Below are 22,480 nucleotides of genomic sequence, written 5' to 3' on the forward strand. Positions count from 1 at the left end.
TTAAAATATGAATAAAGTTGCAATAAATAAAAAAAGTGTCCAGCTGGGTGTGGAAATTTTCGTACACAGATCAGGAATGCTGGGTTCCTGTGGAGGAATAAACTTGACAGCTTGTGCGATGTTGGAGATATCGGAGGTGCGGTTGGCATCACCGTTGGCCTGAATTACAAAGTACAGCATGGTGCCATTTTCTATTTTAAATGTTTCTGGCTTGAATTTAAATGTTTCTTTTGAGCCAGCCTCTTTAGGGATCAGGCCAGAAGTATTCACTAAAGTAGCATTGCTAAAATCTTCTTGGAGATCCAGAGAATTCTGACTCATTCTGATGACGTAGCTATGCGCTGGAAAAGAGAGACAACAAGTTCTTTAGAGACAAGAGGCTATTCTCCACCACCGCACTGCGCCTGCGCGGGAGTTACGAGAAGTCCATGCGAGCTTTAGTGCCTGAGAGCCTGGATACACTTTGTGTCTGGTTATTCCATCTCATACTCTTTATAGACAAGTATATGAGCAGCTATTTTAAAATGTCCAGTTTCAAAATCACAGGAAACTTAATTCAGTATCATATATTAGCAGTCCGCCACCCAGAATCCAGGTTTCCTTTTAGAAAGATACAGAAAGAGCAGAACTGAGTTTTAAATTAGAACAAGGAACGCATAATGTTCATCTGCAGTAAAGACCAGAGTACCTTATCTATCTATCTATCTATCTATCTATCTATCTATCTATCTATCTATCTATCTATCTATCTATGCACCTGTATGTATGTATATATGTACCATCTATCATCTATGTGTGTCTGTATGTATATATCTGTGTATCTATGTATGTATGTATCTATCATCTATCTATCTTTGCATCTTTGTTCTCTATATATGTATCTATAATCTATGTATGTTTGTATATATCTATTTATATCTATCATATATGTATGTCTGTATATATCTTTTATATCTATCCATCATCTCTCTCTCTCTCTCTCTCTCTCTCTCTCTCTCTCTCTCTCTCTCTCTCTCTCTCATCTATGGTGGAGCACTCCGTGAAAGACAGTTAGGGGAGAACAGTTGAGGATGAGTCAACGGGCAGAAGCCGGCTGAGATGAGTCAACGGGCAGAAGCCGGCTGAGCACTCACTACCTAAGTGCTCAGGACCTCGTCTGACCTCGACCAGCACTTTAATCCTGTACTGTCATCTTTCTCATCTCCATTTTTAAACGTGTAAAACAGAGATTTAGTCATTTGATTCATTCAGCAAAAAGGGTTTGACTGCTGATTTTCTGATGGTGACATTTGCAGATGAGAATGAAGGAAGCGTGTTTAGAGCAATTTTGTAAGTATTTAAGGGATGGGTGGCCGAAGTTTTAGCTGGTATAACTACTATTTTGTCAAAAAAGGAAAGGAGGATGCCTGCCTGAGATTTGAATTCCACACTGATTTTAGAACTCTAACAGAGGAGCAGATATAAAATAGGAATTGGGAGAATAACATAGTTGTAACCTTTATCTGTATGAAGACTTTAGTTTTTATGTAATGCTAGAGAGATTTAAAATATGTGGTAAATAACTTTGATATTTTTTCTCTCCCAATTAAACCCTTATGATTAACATTTAGTTTCTCCACTGATAAGTCTTATCCATTCTAGCATTCTTTATACAAACCTTGCTTTTCATATGGGTGGACCTATCCATCTATCATCTACCATCTATTTATTTATTTATTTATTATTTATCTATCATCTACCTATCAATCATCTATTTACCACCTATCAATCTATTATCTATCTATCTATCTATCATCTATTTATCTATTATTATCTATCATCTACCTACCAGTCATCTATCTATTTACCTTTATCTATCTATCTATCTATCTGTCATCTTCTATCTATCTATCTATCTATCATCTATCATCTATCCATCCATCCATCTGGAATTATGTTGGGGGGTGGTCTGATGTATTTTGATGCTAATTACTGCTTGCTGTCTCTGTGACCCACTTTTTGATTAATAAAAAGCCATCCAACCTGGGCAGGGCAGAGGAGCTAGAGGTGTAGCTAAGGGTCCCAAGAAGAAAAGGGAGGAATCCTGGGAAGAAGAAAGATGGCCACCAGGAGGAGAGAGAGACCTGAGGAGGAGAGGAGGCCGCCATGGGTTAGATGGAAGAGAATCACAAGGCCGGCATGGATGCAGAATCTGGCCCAGATGAAGATCATTAGCAAGTATTTGGGATTATGGAAGGGAGGTAGCTTGATAGAGGTTATTGGAAACATGGCATGGGATTGGGGCAGGGACCACATACCTGCCCCACTATGGGAAGTAGTTTAGAGGATTAATGTCTGCCCTGCTCCAGGTTAACTAAGGCTATTTTAAAATCTAACAAGTGTCAGTGTCTTAATTGATTGCTAGATGGGCATACTGATAATACTGATAATTTTAAAACAATAGAATTTTCTGTTTACCTGTGTGTATTTTGTACTTAATTAATTTCTAAGAGTAAACCTTAGCATTTGCAAGCTCAATAGTAATGGAATAAAATTGGACAAAGACAGAAAAATTAGAAAATTGCCCTTGTTTGGGAAAAAAAGAATGCAAGATAATGGTGTTATTTTGTCTTCTCGTTTAATTTAAAAATAGTTCAAACTGAGACAGGCAACTTGATAGAAAAAAATCTGAAAAGACTGGGTTGTGATTTTAAGTTATTAAAATGGAAATAATTTGGGTCAACTTGTATGGCTTGGGGGTTCAGTTTTTATATTTGAAAGTAAGTGAATAAAGGGCTATTTTGACCACTCCAGAAATGTTGCTCATAAATAATACAGTAGAGAAGTTTTAGCAAATGAAAGATTTTCTTTTAGAACATTTTAAAACTCACTATCAAACTTACCTCTTCCTGTATCGAGGACCTTGCCAGGGGCCGTCCACGTAAGGTGAATATGATCGCCTATAAACTCAGCCTCCAGGTTTGAGACTTTATTGGGTGGAAACACATGAGCATGGTCACCATCAGGGGGCGCTCCAGACACAGTAAACGACCCTCCAGAGGTTAATCTGCTGAAGTCCTCCACTGTAGTTTCTGCTGTTTCTTCTGGGACTTCTGGTCTGGGTGGATTCAGTTTAATTTGATCTACACCCCCACCAAAATAATAATGATAAACAACAACAACAAACAACAATAAACAACAACAAAAACAACAAAATAAATTGCATCTTTCTATGTGTCGTGCTTGTTCTTGTAAGCTGATCTTGCAGCTACTGAGTGCTAATGTTGATTAACAGTAGATATTGAAAAGTGACAGCTTTTAGTGAAAGAAAAACATGCTTTAACAGCATTTCAAAATGGACAAGGGAACATTACATTTTAGTTAAATTATATCTTATCCCATCTTGAATGGTATTTTTAACCTATGTAATACTTGCCTGTACATTTTTTTGAGGACAAGAATTGCATTCTATCCATACTTGTGGCTTGCCTCATAGAAGATGCTGAGGGAAGTGCTCTAAAGGTTAGGGGGTGAACTGAAGGGGACGCCGAACACGCAGAAATGTAATCTACGGATCCACTGGCCTTGATTTGATTTTGAAACATTCAGATGATTACAAGGAACTACATGCCTGCATCTTCTGTAGTCCGTTACGTTTTTGATGTTTGCCACATTCATTTGACCTAAACCAGACATGTTCCTGTTTGAATATTACTTACCATTCTCAACATAGCCAGGTATATACAGAGACTTATTCTGTCGCTTTAAACTTTCTTTAGTGATGTTTTTTCTTGCTCGAGCATTCACTTTTAAGCTGTATCTACCATTCCCATGGTACTGTGCAAAATATCTTGAGTAGATGCCGTCGTTTTTGAGTGTATCAGCACCTTGGTATTGGAATGTAGGAATTAGTCATGCAGTAAGTGAAAATGACACGTGTAACTGTGAGCACAGGTGATGTCAGCGGTGTCATAGACAAGGTGGCACCGCTTCAGGTCCATGAATCCTACAGTCACACTAATTTGCTTTAGAGCTTGGCTCGGTCACATGATAACCTCGTGACTTTGAAGTAATTCATGGTAGGCGTTCAGTTCTTTTGGGGTGCTCACTTGATTAATAATAGCTGTTCTTATTTCATACAAGAGACATCAAAATAATAGAATAGAAAGACAGCAAAATGCATGAAGACACCGACAGTGGAGATGGAGAAAAACATGTATTTAGGTTCCCTCCATGGCTAAAGTAAAACTGCTCACGAACTTTAAAGATGAGAAGGGGACTTACAGCTGTGCCCAGGCCTGACACATTGCAACTGGATTGCACTCACTTTGAGTTCTTAAGTGTACAGGGCAAGTAGTGAGAGAAGACCCAGCAAGAAAAATTTTAAATCCTGTGGTGTTACTGCAGGCTGCCATTACCTGCTCCGTTGTCCCAGAGCTCCAGGGTGACTTGATGTCCACCTTCAGCTTCTATAATGGCTGTGACATTGGCTCCCAGAACAGGCAAAAACCCTTGGCTGACACGCGCATAAATGATCATTGGGCTGTCCTTCTGTGCTGTGCTCTGACTCATGTGCGCAGTTGCGATCACTGGGAGCCTGGTAGGACTTCTTGCTCGAGTGGTCACTGTCACGGTTAGCAGCTGGGATTTGGCATCCTTGTTGAAGAGGCTGTAAGTCCAAGTACCTGTCTGAAAGAAATTGTCTCTAAGAGCTTTGATAGTGTTTTATTACTCTGTGCTTAGGCCCTATAATTACTTAGAAATGTAAAAAGGAGGAGAAGAAGGAGGAGGAAGAGCTGATGATGAGTTTTCTATTGTTGGGGATGGAGCCAGGACCTCATGCAGATTAAGCTGGCTTACTGTTGAGATACTGCCCCAGCCTAAATGATGACTTTTAATATGTGATTTTATAAGCTAATAATGTGGGCATGAATCATTATATAGTCTATGAATTAAGCTTGTTTCTAAGATTAATTATCTGTTACTGGCTTAGTATCAAAAATGTAGAAAATGCCTTTATTTTCTTAATATAAATTGATAATTGATGGAAACAAAAGAATAGGCTTACTTCTGCGATGCCTGGGATTTGAAGTCGAGCAGACCGAAAATTTAGTTTATTGTCTTTGAAATCTGAGGTTGCGTATGTTTTTCCTCTTGGATCTTGAAGAATAATTTCTGGCTGTTTTACTGTCCAGGTGACAACAAAGAATGTGTCGTTTCCAATGGTGCTGTCCACAGGCACAGTGCCATTTATCCATTCCCTCCCTGTGACATTCAAGGCTTTGCTCTCCAACTATTAAGACAAATAAAAAACAAAGAAATATGCAAACACCTATATGTTATGACTATGGAATTTTAAAGTTTATTTAGTTCAGTGTAATTTTCCATTTTAATTTTTCTCAATTAAAATTATTGAGCATCACGGATGTTTTTCACTGAAAATAATATGTAAGGAATAAATTAAATTATTAAAAGTAAAAATTACATAATTATAAAGATAAAAAATAACACTATAATGAATAAAGGACTGCAGGAGACGAGGTGTGTGTAAGCCATAGAAAACCAAAGTCAGTAGGGAAGCATTTCTTCTGTACAACAGAGCCATTTCTAAGGAAGAGTTATTGGCTAGTGTGGTGGTTTGAACAGGAATGGCCCCCGTAGACTCATGTGTTTGAATGCTTGGCTATTAGGAACGGCACTATTAGGAGGTGTGGCCTTGTTGGAGGATGTGTGCCACTGCATGGGTGGGCGTCGAGGTCTCCTATGCTCAAGCTACATGCGGTGTGGCACACAGTCTCTTGCCGCTGCCTGCGAGTCAAGATGTCGAACTCTCAGACCACTCTCCAGCACCAGGTCTGCCTGCTTGCTGCTGTTTTTCATACCATGATGATAATGAACTAAACCTCTGAAACTGTAACCCAGCCCCAGTTAAATGTCTACAGGAGTTGCCCTGGTCGTGGTGTCTCTTCAACAGCAATAAAACCCCAAGTCAGACTGCTAGGGAGGAATGGTTAGTAATTAGCACAGTAGGAGTTTAATTCAACAGCGGGGAGATGACGGGTGTTGCTGACCTGCAGAGCCTGCTGAGCGATGTTGCCACTTCTAGACGAAATCCCACTGAAAGCATCAATGAGGCTGTTTATGTCTCCTTCACTGGCGTAGTAGCGAAGCCCTCCTAAAGGGGAGTTTGAAATGGGAAAATGCTACTTACTCTCTGCTGTCGTTGATCTGCTTACCAATCTGTGCAGGACCTTAGTTACACCTCCTGGAAGATGACTCTTTCCCATCTTCAGCGTTGTAGTGCCCACGTAGACTTCAATAGTTACTGAAACCTTGCTCAAATTAAGTGTAGTGAGAAGAAAGGGAAATTTGAAGAGCTTTCATTGTTTTTAGATTAATCAGTCACCAAAAAGGAATGCAAGTTGTCTTAGCGAGTGCTGCGTATGATATAATACTACAGAAATGAAATTTAAGCCAGTTCTTATAAGTTAATGGCTTACTTTCTATTTGGATCAGTTGATGATAATTAGGTATTGACTGGTTAGAATAAAGTAAAAAATTGATGAACTATAGAAAATAATGGGGACATTAAAGGAAGAGAGAGAGATTACTTGCATGAAAGAAGCTGAGAAAGAAGCTGAGTTGTGGAGGAGAAACGGTTGCCTACATATGCTATCCATCACACACTTCTGTAACTAGTGAACAGTAGAGAGCCCAGCTGAAGACTACTGTGGTAGCCCACACAGGGCCTCCTGTGGGTGGGTTAGAGGGTCAGTGCTTGATAGAAACACTCCGCAAATTAGAACATTATGACAGGCAGACCTGGGTCCAGGGGTCCCGCTCAAACTACGGCACCAGCCAAGGACAATATGTACAGTAAACTTCGAACACCCAGATCTAGCCAATGGACAGGACATTCTCCACAGTTGAGTGGAGAGTGGGGACTGACTTTCACACGAACTCTGGTGCCCCATATTTGACCAGGTCCCCTGGAGGGGAAGGCTGGTGGCACTCAGAGGAAGGATAGCCAGGCTACCAAGAAGAGACTTAATACCCTATGAGCATATACAGGGAGAGGAGGTTCCCCTCAGTCACAGTCATAGGGGAGGGGAGTAGGGAGAAAATGGGAGGGAGGAAGGAATGGGAGGATACAAGGGATGGGATAACAACTGAGATGTAATATGAATAAATTAATAAAAATATATAAAAGAAATACTATGTGTGAAATGAGTTCTGAGCAGTACTCAGGACTCTTGAGTGGATCATTAATAGCCTCTAAGTTTCCATTTGCTTTTCCAAAAAATTTGGATGTCTGGACATTTTTTGTGGAACCGAATGATAATTTTAAACTGAGAAGTAGTTTTGGATGCAGTTGAGATACCATGGAGACACAAGGTTCCGATGAGCGGTACTGGCCAAAATTAGGTGAAGAAAGAAAGATGACAGCAGATGATGACTGATACGAGAAGCTGGCCTATGAAAGAGTGGGGGGGGGGGGGGAGGAGGAAGGGGGCAGGGAGGGGAGGAGGGGAGGGGGAGAAGGAGGGAAGGCACAGTAGGAAGAAGCAGATGTTAATTTTAAGCCAGGGAGTTTTTGAGCAGTTTTCAGCTTATGGAGAAAGAACAAGTACAGAAGAAAAGACCACAGAATATTTTCTGTCCAGACTCTGTTCTGCAGCGTACCTGTCATGTTTGACAGAGTCTCCAGCTCTTGGGCAGCAGAGGGCCCCAGGGCAATGGTGTGGATGACGGCACCGCTGAGATTGACCTCCTTAAAGCATGAATGTATCTGATCATCTTCCCCATCTGTTAGCAGTACGATCTCAGAACCAGAGGTGCTCTGCCCACTGGAGGAAATTGCCTGAAGGGGAAAAGCCACGTCAGTAATCCCAGGAGGGTAATATCTGAATAAATGAAAATAGGAATAAACTGCTTTAGATCTGGAAGAGTCTTTAGGCTTCTGCCTGGGAGTGAGACAAAGGATACTTGGTGTTACCGTGCCAAGCTGAATTGGCTTATGGAAGTAGGTGTAACGCAGAGGTTTTGGAAGTTGGTGTTCTGATAGGCCTAGTCTTCTAAGGCGCACGAACTCCCACTACTCCCACTCAGGAGCACGAGTCACATGGACACCCCAGGGAAAGCTGTGTGTGTGTGTGTGCAGGCTCACCTGGACTCTGCAGGGAAAGCTGTGTGTGTGTGTGTGTGCGCGCGCGCGTGTGTGTAGGCTCACCTGGACTCTGCAGGGAAAGCTGTGTGTGTGTGTGTGTGTGTGTGTGTGTGTGTGCGCGCGCGCGCGCGCGTGTAGGCTCACCTGGACTCTGCAGGGAAAGCTGTGTGTGTGTGTGTGTGTGTGTGTGTGTGTGTGTGTGTGTGTGTGTGGCGGGGCAGGCTCACCTGGACTCTCCAGGGAAAGCTGTGTGTGTGTGGTAAGCTGTGCCTTCAGAGTTAGGCCTGGGTTGAGAAAATGAGTACAGTCAGCATCACATGCTTCTACGGCCAAGATGTTCTGAGTGGCAGGGACCGCGTGGAGGCAGGAGCGGTGAAGGAAGTGGCTTTCGGTTTTGTTACTTAATATCTGAGTATAAATAGCCTGACGTGGATTTATTAATACACAGTTGGCTACAGCACTGAGCAAGTGCTCCTGTCTTTTTAGTTTACAATTGTAACGTCATTAAACTTCCACCTGTGTTCACTGCGCCTGGTCCTTTGCTGTCTCAGGAGCATTTTGAGATCTGTGATTTTAAATGACACTTTAGTTTGATGAATCCTGACCCACAATATTAAATGTTACTAACGCCCTTCTTTCACACTTTGCTCAGTGGCATTATTTTCTACTTAGGAATTCAGACAGTGGCTCCCCAGTCAGATCTTGATGGCTACTTGATTTCCTCTAACAATCCCAGTGGGACTTCATCCTTCGATGGCACATCAGGTGACAGCTGGACACCGAAGGGGCTATGGGGAGTAGGACAGGCTGCTTTTTTTTTTGTCTTCACAGATTGTCTTGGACAGGTTAGAATATTATTACGTGAGGAATCCATGAACTCACGACCCTTGCTGAAAATTTAAAAAGTAGTGACAGTAACTAATTTTTGTTTTTAACCTGGAATCCTTTTCTGAGTCCATTGCAAATTGAAGTTCCACCACCAGCGTGTTGAGGCAGCTTTGCACTGATCTCTAGATAGGAGCTGTCGTCGATCAACCTTGTTAGATTATTTTGGATTGTAGCCGTGCTATCAAATGTGACCATGCCAACCAAGGATTCCTTTTCAATAATTTGAAGTAAGTACAGCTCTGCTGCTTGATTCATTCGAGTGAGACGAGTGACAGGGTCTCCCTGTTTAAAAAAATTATAAATCAATCAACCTATCAATCTATCAATCTATCTATCTATCTATCTATCTATCTATCTATCATCTATCTATTTATAAACAACTCTAGAGTCTCTTTAAACCTTGTCAGATTAGTGAAAGACAAAGATCACAAAGGCCATAGATCTCGACAATAATTCAGTGGTATATTTTAAGGTTTAGTTTTTTTATTTCATTAAAAAAGTAAATAAAAAAACCAGTTTGGAGTGTTGAGAATTAGCTCAGCAGTCAAGCATTGTTTTTGCTCTTGCAGAGGATTTGAGTTCAGTTCTCAGAACCCAGAAGTGGCTCACAACTGTCTGTACCTACATTTCCAGAGGATCTGATGCCCTCTTGTGGCCTTTGCAGGCATGAGACACACACTTCATGCAATGCACTCATACACATGAAATAAAATAAATTAACCTTAAAACAGCTAACTATTATGTTTTAAAAAGTCTTATCTTTTTTATAACAATCTATTCAATAATTTCTGTAAATGAAATATTCTTTAAAATGTATTTTTAAGTAAATACCAAGTAGAATGTATCAAAGGTGTCCATCTATAGGGAATTGACTAAATTATGGTATGTACATATGATATAATTATTAAATGTAACATAATTATTTTTCTTTTTTCCATTTTTATTTTTTTATTGAACATAGATCCTTTTCTCATACAATATCTCCTGACTGTAGTTTCCCCTCCCAGTTCCTCCCCTCTAGATCTACTCCCTTTCTGTATCTCATCAGAAAAGAACAGGCTTCAAAGAGATAATAAGAGGAAGCAAAAATTATCATATTGGAGTCCACATGGCAACCCAACAGGAGAAATAAGAGCCACTAGAGCAGGAGGCACAGGAGTCAGAGACCCCTCGTTCTAATTGTCAGGAGCCGGATAGAAACACTAAGTTAGCCAGGCAGTGGGGGCGCACGTCTTTAATCCCAGCACCTGGGAGGCAGAGACAGGTGGATCTCTGTGAGTTTACAGCCAGCCTGGTCTACAAAGTAAGTCCAGGACAGCCAGGACTAAAAGAGGAACCCTGTCTTAAAAAAACCAAAATCACCCTCAAAAAAACCTGAAAAACAAACAAACAAACAAATAAATACTAAGCTAGTAGGTATAATATAAGTGCAGAGGACGTGGTGCTGACCCATGCAGGTTCTGGGCTTGCTGTTTCAGTAAATACAACACAATTATTAACATGTTTCACAGACTGCTTTTTCCACACGGGGAGTTTTAAAGGCATATTATATAAAAGATCAGATTATAAAACATACAAAATATAATTACATTTTTGAAGAAAAAGTAAACATTAAGAATAAGAATGAAGCAATATGTACAATGATGGAATCTTGGATAATTTCAAAAAATTCTTTTCCTTACTCGTTTTTGAGATGAGATCTTGCTAGGTTTCCCAGGTTGGCCTAAAACTGATGGAAAGGAGGGATTTTTCTAGGCCCTACCTCATGAGTACCTAAGATTATAGGCGGGCACCATTGTACCTGACTTAACTTTTCTTGTGCGTGTGCAGTTAAAATCGTCCTAGTGAGAACTAAAAGTTATGGGATAAAAAGTATCTATAATCTTATAACCTCACTTAAACCATTATTTTTATTTTACTGTTTCGTTAGCATAAAACTCTGTGTTTGTTAGAGCTAAAAAATAAATTATAATTCTATATTTAACTGAAATACTTAAGAACTCCAGCAGGAAGTGTCTTACCGAGTCCATGCTTCCAGATTTATCCAGCACCAGGCAGACCACTCGCCTTTTGGACTTCAGCAGAGCAAACGTAGGTCGAGGCGGCGCTTCTGTCCCTGTCATGGGAGTGGCTTTACGAAAGTCAGCGGATTCCTTGATTACGTCCCACGTGCTTCTGAGGTTGCACATTTTGTTTTGTAGGTTTGGGGCTTCCTTATTGTGGGTTTCTTCTGTGCAAAATTCAATCACCTGAAACAAAGTCAGTTAAAACATGCTATTGTAATAATTTATAAGGGGTCCCCTCCCAAATATGAGGTTAGCTGCAGCATGCATGCTAAACAGGATCTGACTCCTGACAAGAATCACTTTATAATCAAGTGTTTGGACATCCGTTTTACATGCTTGGAGTGAAAATGAGCAATGCTGTCAATACACACAGCCAGGGCTTTGGGGGAGGCTTTAAAGATGTCGGCGAAGCGTGGTGGCTGCCCACGTGACTGAGTAACTTAGCTCCTCGCTTCCTCGTCGACGCTTTGGAGGACCTCCCATTCTGAGCTAAATTTAAGAGAATGGGTTCTGGTAATCTCTGTCCCTAAAAGTGGGCTAAGAGAGATGCTGTCTTTCACTGTCCTCTACATCTGCACAGAGCCTTGAAGACAGACACTAACTATCTAGCTTGCTATTAATGTCCACGAATTTTGACACATATAAGCAATACCCTTGAAAGATAATAAAAGTGTAAGAGATTTTGTTATTTCTCCAAGTGATGAATTGTATCTAATAATTCTGTCAGTGGGTATTTTATTAGTATAAACTCCAAAAATCCTCCAGGTTTTGAAAACCAGGAGAAAGAAGGGAAAGTGTCCTTATAAACTAGCACGGTGTCCAGGACAGAAACACCCTACAGTAAGCTTGCAGAAATGATTGATTTTTCATCATCAGTGTTATTTCATTATTTTTAGTGCCCCACCCCCATGTCTGCAGATCTAAGCTCAGATTCAGAACTGCCTTGTGACCTCTAAATCTCTCACATTTACTTTGTAAGAGCAGGCTTTGTTTCTGACAAGGCTCGGACTCAACTCTCCCAAATGGGACTCTACTGGGTGGGAGGAAAATATGGATACAAGCAAAGCAATGCTTCACATGGCTCCCAGGTCTGAGGAGATGCCTACGACACTGGCCCCCTCTTCCCCCTACCACTACCATTGTCTCAGAACCAAGTCTCTCACCTGACTATGCTGTGGCTCCCAGCTGACCTCCCTGTCTCACCCAGTCCCATCCCATCCCATCCTTGCCTTCATGGTAGTATCCTCACATTCCTGGGAGAATTAAGCAACTATCTTATCATTAGTCTAAAGCTGAGAGGAGAAAAGTCAAACCCTCTAGCTTTGCAGCTCTCTGTTTGTAGGCTCGCCCTCATTTCCCTCCTCCTGTTCAACATGCATTTTTCTGATTCTACTATGGGATTTCTCTCAGTTTCTAGAATATGCCAGAAACCTTCACCTGAATTCCCACTCACCCTAATGGCAATCATTTTTAAAATAAATTAGGAAAATGACATTTTATTACAAGTTCCTCTCTTCCTAAAATTATTCCAATCAGTGCCAGAATCTTGAACAACTATGATGGAAATATGCAGATAGTTCTCAACTTGTGTCATTGCATCTAACAATTCTGCCTTGTTCTATGCTTGTCAGTGTCTCATTGCATAGAATCCCCAATTCTCTCCCTCTCATACTGTGCCAAATTCATACTCACTTTTAAATCTCAGCTAAAAACGCATCCACTCAGAAGCCATATTCTGACTTCAGTATAACACTGATTCATATATCTCTGTCTCTTCCTACATTGTTTTAAATTTTTCTCAACACTTCTACTGTTCTACCTAAAATACGCATTAGAAAATTTGATTTTAATTATTTGCTTGGTGTTGGCTCCTAAGACAGCACTGAGCTTGAAATGGAGAGAATAATGTTTAAAGCAAGGAATAAATGGAAGAGAATATTCACTATTTCATGTCATGCATGTCTTGAGATTGAGCTTATATTCTGGTATGGCATATATTTAATCTATAGCATGATAATTAGAAATTAGTCCTATGTTGGATAAGTGTCTTGTGTAATTAGCTTTCCTGTGTTCTTCAGGTGTACAGGGTCTTTCACTGTTTGTGTTTCACATAGGCAGCAGGAGTTATGTCCTGATCACCCATCCCTTGGAGTGTAGGATTTGGAACAGGCAGTGTATGTTCTGATTTTCCTTTTGTGTCAGTGATGTCTTGTCTGTTTGGATGCTGCACTCTCTGCTGATCCAGGCTCAGCATGTTAACGTGAACTATCCTTAATCATATCGGATATTTCCAGAAGAGAGGTCTACAACTTTCAGAAGAAAACTTAGGACCTATTATTTTACTTGACCTTGTATCATTGCCTAGGTGCCACAACAATTTTATTTTTTCAAGTCAGAGTTTCTCTGTGTAGCCGTGGCTGTCCTGGACTCAATTTGTAGACCAGGCTGGCCTCGAACTCACCGTGATCCTCTGCTTCCCTGAGTTCTAGGATTAAAGGCATGTGGCACCACGCCCAGCTGCTACAAAAATTTGTAATTCCACCAGAAACTTATGCCTGTGGTAATATTTGTTGCTAGTGAATTAGCATATCAGAAATTGCTTGTTTTAATTAAGCTAGTCTTATAATTCAGAGATATAACTTTGATTTGTTTTTAAAATACTTTCTTATTTAAGGTATTCTTACAATTGTATAAGCTTTCATTAGGTAAACATGTCTGAGTTGAGATTGGATAGTGCAGCAAAGGAAATAGGCAACAGTAAATAGACAACCTTTGTGATGGCGGAAAACACTTGCACATCATCCACAACAAGAACTATATGAATTTATAAGGAACTCAAAGAACTTGGTAGCAAAAACCTCCCAGAAATAACATGATTAGAAATGGTCAGATGACTTAAATAGACGTTTCTCAAGAAAATACATGTAAGTGTCTGGTGATCATGAAAAAGTATTTATCATCAATGACCATTAGGAAAGGGCAAACTAAGTCCACAGTGAGATATAATCTCATTCCAGTCAGATGGTTGTAATGAAAGAGACAAAAAGAATATGCTGGAGAGGGTGCTGGAAGAGGGGATTACTCATGCTTGGTAGGGATGCAAGTTAGTACATATTTACTAGGGAAAATAAATACAGGAGTTTGTAAAGACACTAGAAGTGGAAATACCATATGATTGAGTGATCTCACTACTATGCATATATATATCAAAAAGAAAAGAAAAGAAAGAAAAAAAAAAAAAAAAAAAAAAAAAAGGAAAACCAATATGTTACGCGATACCCAACAACCATGTGAATTGCACAGCTGTATAAGTCACAGTGTCCAAAATGTAGACTCAACCTAAGTGTCCATCAATGGGTGAATGAATTAATAAAATGTGATACACACACACGTGATCTACACACACACACACGAATGTGATATACACACACACACACAAATGTGATCTATACACACACACAGATGTGATGTACACATACACAAATGTGATCTACACACACACACACACACACACACACACACACACACACACACACGAGAACAAAGCACTATTATTTACCTCAATGTAAAGGAGCCTAGAGAACATAAAGCTAAGTGAAACAACTGAGGCACCAGAAGACAGATGCTGTGTGATGTCACTAACGTACTGATATTCCAGGAGTGGAGGAGAATGTTGGTTGTCTGCAACTGCGAATCCCAGTGAGAGGGACACACATGCAGCTTGGTTAATACTGTAAAATTACAGTTAGACTACTGGAATAAACTCTAGTGTTTAATAGCACAATAGAGTGACTTTAGTTAACAATAATTGTGTTTCAAAATAGCATGATGAGAGGATTTTTGAATGTTACCACAAAAAAGAGCATTAGTCTTTGAGGTTATGAATGTGCTAACCAGTCCTATTTTATCACTAGGTATTATGTCTGTCTATTGAAACGCCACACTGTACCCCACACATTTATTATGTCTCAAGTAAAAATTTAAAAATATTGGACTTATTCAGAGAGAAAGAGATGACCAGATATCTTCAAAATATATTATAAATTTTAAAGTTAAAACTTTAAGGCTTGTTTTGTACTCACCTTGCATCCAATACTGAACTTATACTTGTTTATATTATGCTTGATAAGCATAATGACAACAATGGGCAACATGCAATTTAATTCCCATTTTTAGCATGAGGAGATTATATATCAGATTCCTTGTTCTCTCCGTGACAACTTGAAAACCCCAGGTTAGGTTTCTGTGTCAAGTCCATTGAGTTCAAATCATCTGTCGATACCCACCAAACTATGAATCCATACCATTGTCTTTGTGAACATTTGTTTTTATATGGGTTCTGTGGAGACAGGGCCATCTGTATTTTCCACATCTTAGCATTTTATGATGGTTTGGTAAGCTGTGGTGAGAAGATAGTGGAAAACCTATAACGTTACCTGAAATTTCCATTGTAGATTCCCTTAGGCGGGTGGTATGAGTAACCACGTGGGAGAGGAATTAGCACACGAGTCTAGTAGACACCAGTGAGGGAAGGATTCTAAGACGCTATGTGACTCAACTAAGAAGAGTAAAGTGCTACATCTGAAGATAACGAACAGTTAATAAGAAGACACGTCCCGCCATTGTCTGCACAAAATAAGCTTGATCAGTTGAAGGGGCCGTTTTCTCTCCCTCTGTGGATTACACATAGCATCATGGAAGTCAGCCCCATCGATCAACTCTTTGCAAGGGTTCCCTTGTGAGAAACATGGCAAGCACTTACAGAATGGAGACTCTGCATGAACATGACGGACTCCCTGGCTGTCTGGGATTTGTGTGGGATGAATGCGCACTTGGGTTCATACAGCCCTGTCTTCACATCTCGCCGGCACTTCCTTGTCACACAGCTGCCCCCTTGACATTCGTGGACCACATTTGTGCCAGTGATGCCAGGGGAACATCTATGGTAAAAGAATTGGATTACTGTTGCGGTGCTAGATGAGATGGTTTTAAATGTATAGTAGTCTACAGCTTAGATTTTTTTTTTTTTATAACAGGTAAACTAGGCTAAAAGAAGAATTGGAAAAACACATGCATCAAACCATTGGGCTTCACGACAAAGATAGTTGCCAAATCCCTGTGGTTGGAGGTGAGGGAGCTGGTGGGGGAGGGGTGGAGAGGCTGAATCCTTTGAAAAGTTATTCTAAAGGTACATATATAAAATCTTCCTGTTCATACTCCATGGCATTAGCTCATTTCATAAATGTGATTGTATTGCAAGGAAAAAGGAGATTGCACTGTCTTTCAGGAGAGGTAGCTCTAGGGTTGGCCTAAAAGCTTAACTTACACATGATGAGAGTCAAAGTTTCTGGGCACAGTACAGGAACTCAATGGCTGGGGTTTGAGAGATTTGTTTTCACTAATCTGTATCTTTTTATGACTGAGCATAAGGAAACTCATTCCTTTGCTTAATGCCTTACATATTTATCATTTGATAATTCTTTGTTTAACTTTTTATGTTAGGGAATTACAAAAGCAAAACTAAAATCTAAAAAAAACTTCACAGTCTTCGGGGACCCTAAACTCTAGTGGGAGAAAACAAGCCACCTCGATGTTAAGACGGGTTAGTAGCAGTTTGGGAGAGGCCCACACATACTCTCTGGAACCCCTGCATGACATCTACCTTCAACTGGGAGGAGCAGAAAGATCAAGAGGAGAAACACCTAAATGGCGAATGAATAAGCACTGTCTAGGCAAGGGATGGTTTTGTGGTGTCAAAGTGTGAGTAGGACGCCAGCTCTGAGGCAGCTCAGCCTGTGCGCAAGGCTCCAGGTAGCTCTGTGACCACACAGCACAGAGGCGACAGAAAGTAGACATTTCTCCAGCACCCTCCTTCATCTAATTGATATTCTCTCATAGAATTATTTTCTGAAGACACCGACTCCTAGTGTTTTCGGTACCTTTTCAATATTCTAAGTGTTTTCTTCTTTTAATCTAAAAGTCAAATGAAATATTCTATCAGTTGACAAAAAGGGCTTGGGTAGATCTACCCTACACTATGTTTGACCTGCCCAGTACAGAGAGCTGAAGACCCACAGGCAAGAAGTTGTAGAGTCAGATTTGTTCACACGGGGGTACCTTGTTGCTTCGACAGTCTTCTTTCCTGACATGTAGAAGGGGCGGTCTGTGTTGTACTCATCAAACACTCCCCAGCGGAGATGGGCCCACTCGTGGACAAAGACTCTGCCTGGGAGAGAAAGACTGCCACCTGTGAGGCTGTAGCTAGAATAATTTACTATGGTTTCCCTCTACTTTAAAGTTCTTGCACATCTGCTTGTCTGAGCTAGACAACTCTAGAAATCAATATTTTTTCATTAGCTCAAAAAAGATAAAATGGGCTGGGTGGTGGTGGCCCACACCTTTATTCCCAGCACTCAGAAGGCAGAGGCAGGCAGAGCTCTGTGAGTTCGAAGCCAGCCTGATCTACGAAGTGAATCCAGGACAGCCAGAGCTACACAGAAAACAAAACAAAACAAAACAAAACAAACAAACAAACAACAAAAAACAATGAAATGGAATGAAACCAACACGTAGCTCATTTAACTATTAAACTTGCATACACAACAGGTGTATAATTAGCATGTTTCTAAATTAAGCTATTAATGCTTATTTTTCTTTTCTAAGTTTTATAAACCCACATTAATGTTCATGGTTTTCTTTCCCTTAGTGAAAATAAGAGGTATAAAACAGATGTTTTTACCCCTGGGTCCATAGACAGCCAAATTATCAGTCAGTAGGAAGTTTGGGGTAAAATGGATGTACTGTCCTGGGTCCCCACATTGTCCATATTGCAGTGTATAGGGATCATCTCCATATTTCAGATAAGGATCAGCAACGATCACGTCCGCCTAGAATGCAGAAGAATAAGCCCGTCTGATTCTAAGGGTGTTAGAAACAAACGATTTTACAAAGACTGTCTCATTGGCCTGATGAAGGCTGTAATACTAGTTTCATTCCCGACATGATTGTCATTTACCAGAAGGTACCAAAGTATTCATCTGTAAAAGGCACAGGAAGCAGCTTGGGAGATGGAGGTGACACTTACTTGGCCATAGGATTCTAGTTTTGGCGTTAAGTACTCGGATTTTGACTTCCACGTCACTGGGACTAAAATGCTTATGTTCCTGAAATAAAACCTTCTTTTGCTGGCTTCAAACAGGTAAGCAGAGGCTTCAGTTACCATTTCCTGAGAAAATCAAAGGTGCATTGAGGTAACAATGTCACACAACAAAATTAGAATTAAAGAATCCATTACACAAATTGGAAGCAAGTCAAAGCTCCTTTCCTCTCCGAAAGAATACTTTTACAAGGTTTCTTCAACCTCTAAGGTTCTTTTCATGTACCCAAACTCAGGTGTGTTTTTACCTATAGACTCATGGAGTCAGCAGTATAGGTTGAAGGTCAGAATGGAGGTGCTGGGTCAGTTATAAAAGTAATTAATATTGGAAGTCTGTGGGAGATGCTCGGAAAATGAGACAAAGGGTTAAGAGTGTAACTTAACAGTCATCAACCTAGCCTATGTGGAAGAGGAGGAGTTTTTTTTAAAAAAGCATAAAGGTCAATATTGCTGGCTCCTGGAGCTGACCAGGTCAGTCAGTGTGCACAGCACTGGGCATTCTCATCTGGACATGCAGAAACTGTAGACTTTTTGATGCAGCTTGGTGTGTCAATAAGTAGTAAATTGAAGGCGGGATGCACCTATGATGGAGAGAAACTTGTGACAGTCCAGAAGCAGTCTGTCAGATGCCTTGGGCTGCCTGGCTGAAGACTGGATGCCCTGACAATGGAGAGGAACTTGTGACTATCTAGACAGTTAGCTCTCTGTCCTGTCAATATTTTTGGAAGTTGCTTGCCTGCACTTCCTTCATATTAGATAGTTTTTCTTTCTGGGGTCTTTGATGGAGTTGAAGACTAGATAGCCACAGTACTAATATTTGTTTAGTTAAAAAAAATTAGACATTAGGATAAGAATCAGTAGCATAGGATAGTGGAATAATTTCTTAAAAATTGTTAATTACAAATGGACTGACTGGTCTTTGTAAATGTTGACTTAATGGATAATTCTTATTTTGTTGTATATAGCTTATTTTATTAAATAGAAAGGGGGTGATGAAGGAGAGAGAAACCTGTTTTTTAGGATCCCAAGTGTGGGATTGGAATGGTCTTGTGAGAGAACAGGTGAGGTTAATTCATTAGAAGACCAACCACCTCGTGCAGGAACTTGATTGTTGTCAGCTGAAAAGGTCCTGTGAACGGACTCTGGAGGAGAGATATAAATGAGCTGAAGACAGGAGGCGGGGCTTTTTGGAGACTTGGGATAGTTTTGGCTGTTCATGACTGCACTTCGAGACGCTCCTAGAGAGAACCCCTCGAGGGAAGGCTTCGGGGCTCTGGCTCCTGCTGAGGTTCTGGGTTCTGGTTACTCCAGGTTCCAGCAGAAGAAATCCTGCTGATTATGCCAGGTGAATCACTCCTTGGAACTGATATCCGTACAGTTTTGTTATAGTGTTCCTTAATCTTCTTTTCCTAATGGTTTGGTTAGTTGGGTTATAAGTGACGTACGCCCGGTTAATAAGTTGTAATAAAATATATTGGTTAAGAAAATTGAGCCCACAGTAAATAGGAAGCTGGTGGTCTCCTCATGTTGCTGCTTCTCTTGGCTTGGATAAGATTATAAAAGTACTAGGTAAAGATGAGCAAGCGAATGCTGACAATGAACATGGCTGCACTCCCTCTTTTGTGCAGCTTTGACAAACAAGCGTGAGATCTCTGTCATGCTGTTAGGAGGTGTGGCTGATCCAGATGGACACGCTAAACACCATTATGAGAACAGCAATGAATCCATTGTAGCAGCCTCAGCAGAGAGCAGCTGAAGCTAATTCATGCTTTTCTGCACTAGAAAGCATCCGCAAGTGCACAAGACATACTTAAGCCCGTGATGAGGACAGGGTGGAAGAAGCAAGGTGGCTGATGACCCAAGGAGCAAGTGAATATACTGAAAAAAGACACCCCTGCAATTGGACAAAGGCAGCCCAGGTTAGTACTCAGGAGAATGGTGGAAAGTTTATTCTTTATGTTTTGTTTTCCCTAGTGTTCTGGGAGCTAATATATTGTGCACAGAATGTTTTGCATAAGTGACAGTTTTTTTTTGTTTTGTTTTGTTTTTTACTTTCTGAACCTTATATTCTTAAGCCTCTGGTTACATAACTTGCAAGTTTAAAGTTTGGTATATTGTTATACTTGATGTTAACTTTGTCTTTAGTGAATACACTATATATAGAGATGAGATAACTCAAAATAAATGTAGTAAAAATTTCTAATTAGCATCAAGTTTAATAAGACAGTTTTATCACTTGATAGAAATAAAACTGCGAAGGGCTGCCTGACTTCAGTTTTGTCATGTATTTTATGACTATCAATCATGTCATTCCTCAGTTATATAAGACTTGGAGTCCTTACTCCTCGTCCTATCTTACTGATAAGCTGAAGATCTAAGGATACAGTACATGCTAAAGTGCTATATGCTAAAATCTCTTCTTATACCAGTACAAGTGAAATTAGGAACAAATCAACTTTAAAAAATGTGTAATGTTTTCTTTAAGGTAACATGGGTAAGGGTTTTAGGCTTTCCAAAGTTGAGCAAGTAGGAGCAGCTGGACGAAGGTGTGAGACCACAAGCTGGGAGCTTAAATGTACATTTTCTGTATAGACTTTGTCAAAGCAACACCATTAAGACAAAATATGAGAACATTTCTCCACTTGCTCTGAAGTTTATTACCTTAGCTACTTATCATTTACTAAGAGCTTAAACACGTGTTTTATTTAATGTATAATAAAATACAATGCTAAGCAGATACTCATCTTGACTGTGATAATCATATGCATGATGGATAAGGTCAAAGCAGCTTTGGGAGAATTTAAGTGTGTGTGTGTGAGTGTGTGAGTGTGTGTGTGTGTGTGTGTGTGTATGTGTGCGTGCGCGCGCTTTAGATGCCTAGGTAGAAAGAATCATGGACATGAAAATATGGAAATAATGAAAATCCTTCTTACCTTTATGCTTTGAATGAGTCTCTCATCTTCTGGCACAATGGGGTTGATGGCGATGACCACACCCTCGTATCCATTGTTGCTCAGATGGACCATGGAGCTTTTCACGTCCTGCGGGAGAAGCAGGGCGAGGAGCAGAAGGACCTTCAGACCTGGCGCCATGGCTGCACATGCTACAGTGAGATAGTGGCTCCACAGGAAGGGTACTTATGCGTCTGCTCCACTCAGGAATTTGAACCATGACCAGAATATTTGCATACATTTGATAGAGTGAAATAGTGATTGATATCTTAGTGACCTTCCTCATTGCATTCATCCTACAGACTTAGGGGCTAAATGTCGATGGGGATTATGTAAATACACTCATTATTGCTTCTAAGACAGGCAAGGCAACAAGCAGTTAGTAGAGTGACCCATCCTTTTGGGTTCTTTGTCAAGTCATCCTCATAGTTGTGGGTATTCATCATTCCCATCACCTTTATCACAACCACCAGCACCGTCATCACCCTGTAGCACTGGAGGGCTGAGGCTTCAGGGTCTGTTTATAGGGAGAGGTAAGCAACCAAGGGGGTGGGGGCGGGGAAAGCACCAGGAAAGAGCAGATGAAAAGGTTTGTAAAAGCAAACAACAAATAGGATTAAAGTGGGAGTGGCAGTGATTTATGACTTTATGTTCATTCTTGAGATGGGCATGAGAGAAGCACAGTGCTTCAAAAACGGCTGTGGATCAAGTGGAGACTTTTTTCTATTACCGTCTGCGATAGCTACTTGTTTGCTTGAGCTTTCAAATGGTATTGAACGTTCCAAGGCCTTTTGTAACTTGAGAACTTAATATACTTTATCTAAGTTTTTTTTTTTTTTTTTTTAAATTAAATATAGTGCCTCATAGCTTGAAACAGTTGTACGATGTCATTATGAGTTGGCTCCGGAGTAAGCTGAGTGTGAGTCTGACTCCTTTTAGTCCTGGCCACTTCATAGTCACGCATTTCTTTGTTAGGGTTGTGTAACTCTTTTTAAAGCTTTGTCTTTTCTGAAATATCTGAAATATGATGAGAGGTTAGAAATGCTAAATGAATTAATCCATGAAAAACACTCCAGGCAAGTGGCCTGGCTCCTAATAAACCTCAGTAAATAGGACATGTTACGTGTTATAGGGCATTTTGCTAGCCAGCGTCTCTGTTTTTATGAGTAAAATTTGTAAACTGTAAATATGGCTTTGTAGGGCTTAAATAGGGTAGAGAAGAACTGTGGGTGTCAGGATGGAAACTGTAGCTTCTTGGGGTGCAGTTATCTTT

At 40.4% G+C, this 22,480-nt stretch overlaps 1 protein-coding gene across 1 annotated transcript; it reads right to left on the reverse strand.

Annotated features, from left to right (window-relative positions):
* LOC127206328 (calcium-activated chloride channel regulator 3A-1-like) lies at positions 1-21,461 on the reverse strand. Its single transcript, XM_051165611.1, has 14 exons — positions 21,190-21,461; positions 18,185-18,325; positions 17,840-17,987; positions 17,218-17,326; positions 15,863-16,040; positions 11,056-11,283; positions 9,083-9,316; positions 7,663-7,840; positions 6,051-6,154; positions 5,048-5,272; positions 4,398-4,668; positions 3,699-3,866; positions 2,883-3,122; positions 1-341 (listed from the first exon to the last, which is right to left on the reverse strand). Exons 1-14 carry the CDS (start codon positions 21,346-21,348, stop codon positions 1-3), a joined length of 2,724 nt encoding a protein of 907 aa, XP_051021568.1. The 5' UTR covers positions 21,349-21,461.
* Positions 21,462-22,480: the final 1,019 nt, after the last annotated feature.

The sequence above is a fragment of the Acomys russatus genome, chromosome 23 (genome assembly GCF_903995435.1).
Source record: "Acomys russatus chromosome 23, mAcoRus1.1, whole genome shotgun sequence".
Taxonomy (NCBI): Eukaryota; Metazoa; Chordata; class Mammalia; order Rodentia; family Muridae; genus Acomys; species Acomys russatus.